Source organism: Macrobrachium nipponense, chromosome 7, assembly GCF_015104395.2.
Source record: "Macrobrachium nipponense isolate FS-2020 chromosome 7, ASM1510439v2, whole genome shotgun sequence".
Classification (NCBI taxonomy): Eukaryota; Metazoa; Arthropoda; class Malacostraca; order Decapoda; family Palaemonidae; genus Macrobrachium; species Macrobrachium nipponense.
Window position 1 is genome coordinate 48,465,378 of NC_061109.1, and position 1,895 is coordinate 48,467,272.

The following is a 1,895-nucleotide window of genomic DNA, read 5'->3' on the forward strand; positions in this document are numbered from 1 at the left end:
ACCACGCAGAAAGGACGGCAGGGCAGGGCGGATTTGGGCTTAGGAGTGGCTGACACAGCGGCAACTACATGGGGACTACAACCAGCTACTACAAGAACTGAACAAGGAGGACCGCAAAGGACACAAGAACTTTCTACGCATCTACCCTGAATTGTTCGAGGAGATGGTCGAAAGGCTGACACCCCTGTTGAAGAAGAAGGACACGAAGATGCGGCTTGCACAAGAGGTGGGACTCAAGTTGGCGGTCACTCTCCACCAACTGGCAAATGGGAACGACTATACAAGCCTGCAATACAGCTTCAGAGTCTCCAAGAGTTCCATATGCCGATTTATCCCATTAGTCTGCCAAGCCATTATCGACACATACAGACCAGAAGTGATAAAGTGCCCCAAGACATCAGAAGGATGGAATGACGTAGCAAAACGATTTGCCTCCAAGTGGAACTACTTCAATTGTGTGGGAGCCCTGGATAGGAAGCATGTTGCGATCAAGAAACCCAAAGGTGGAGGATCACTGTATTTCAATTACAAGAAGTTTCACAGCATCGTCCTCATGGCCTTCTCTGATGCAAAGTACAGGTTCCTGTTCGTCGACGTCGGTGCAGAAGGAGGTGCAGGGGATGGAGGAACCTGGCAGAAGTGCAACCTGGCCAGGGCCATCACAAACAACCGAGCAGGACTCCCACAAGATAGAAATATGCCCAACGACAACCAACCTATCCCCTTCCACATAGTTGCCGACGATGCCTTCACTCTCAATCCATGGTTGATGAAGCCCTACTCCCACCAATCACAAGATCCCACCGAACGAATATACAGCTACAGATTATCTCGCGCTCGTCGTGTGGTGGAAAACGCATTTGGCCTGCTGCAGATGAGATGGCAAGTCTTCGGGACGACGATGCAAAAGGATGTGCAGGTGTGCAAGAAGATAACTTTGTGCGCATGTGTCATGCACAACCTGGCACTGCAACGCTACCCACTTGCTGGCACCGACGTCGACTATGAGGACCAACACCATAACGTCGTACCAGGTACTTGGAGGGAGGAGTTGCTGAACCTCATGATACGACTCATGGCAAGAAGAGGACCAAACTACACACGTCGAGCTAAGACCGTCAGAGATTACCTGGCCCAGTACTACTCATCGGATGCAGGCACAGTGGAATGGCAAGAGCAAATGGTGTTTCCTCGAGGACGACCAGCTACTGACGAGTAGAGGACCCAAAGAACTCTATAATAAAACATAACCAAACAAATGAACATGATTGTAAATAAAGATCATGATGCATTTCTCATTGTTTTATACTCCCATATTTTTGTATTGTCCTAATAACAATGTTAATATAATAAATAATATTGGAATGATGATTGGTACATATAAAAAATGATGTTGGAAAATAATTATATAATATTGGAATGATGATTGGTACATATAAAAAATGATGCTGGAAAATAATTAACTGAAAGTTATAATAACATAATTCATAATAATGAGACAAATGAGAAGCAAATGGTGGACATAACAAAAGTACTTATACTAAACAAACATGAAAAACATAGAATATAAGAAAATGAACATAAAAAGCATAGAAAGTAGGAAAAGCATAGAATATAAGAAAATGAACATAAAAGCATAGAAAGTAAGAAAATAAACATGAAAAGCATAGAATATCAGAAAATAAACATGAAAAGCATAAATATAATAAAATGAACATAAAAAGCAAAGAAAGTGAGAAAATAAACATGAAAAGCATAGAATATCAGCAAAATAAACATGAAAAGCATAGAATATAAGAAAATGAACACAAAAAACATAGAATGTAAGAAACTGAAATTGGGACTTGGTTTTTACCGTAACATGTTCAACTGTAAATATCATATATTATCAACTG

General features: G+C 41.4%; 1 protein-coding gene across 1 annotated transcript; it reads left to right on the forward strand.

Annotated features, from left to right (window-relative positions):
* The first annotated feature begins 208 nt into the window (after positions 1–208).
* LOC135217598 (putative nuclease HARBI1) lies at positions 209–1,219 on the forward strand. The gene has a single exon (XM_064253562.1). It carries the CDS (start codon positions 209–211, stop codon positions 1,217–1,219), a length of 1,011 nt encoding a protein of 336 aa, XP_064109632.1.
* Positions 1,220–1,895: the final 676 nt, after the last annotated feature.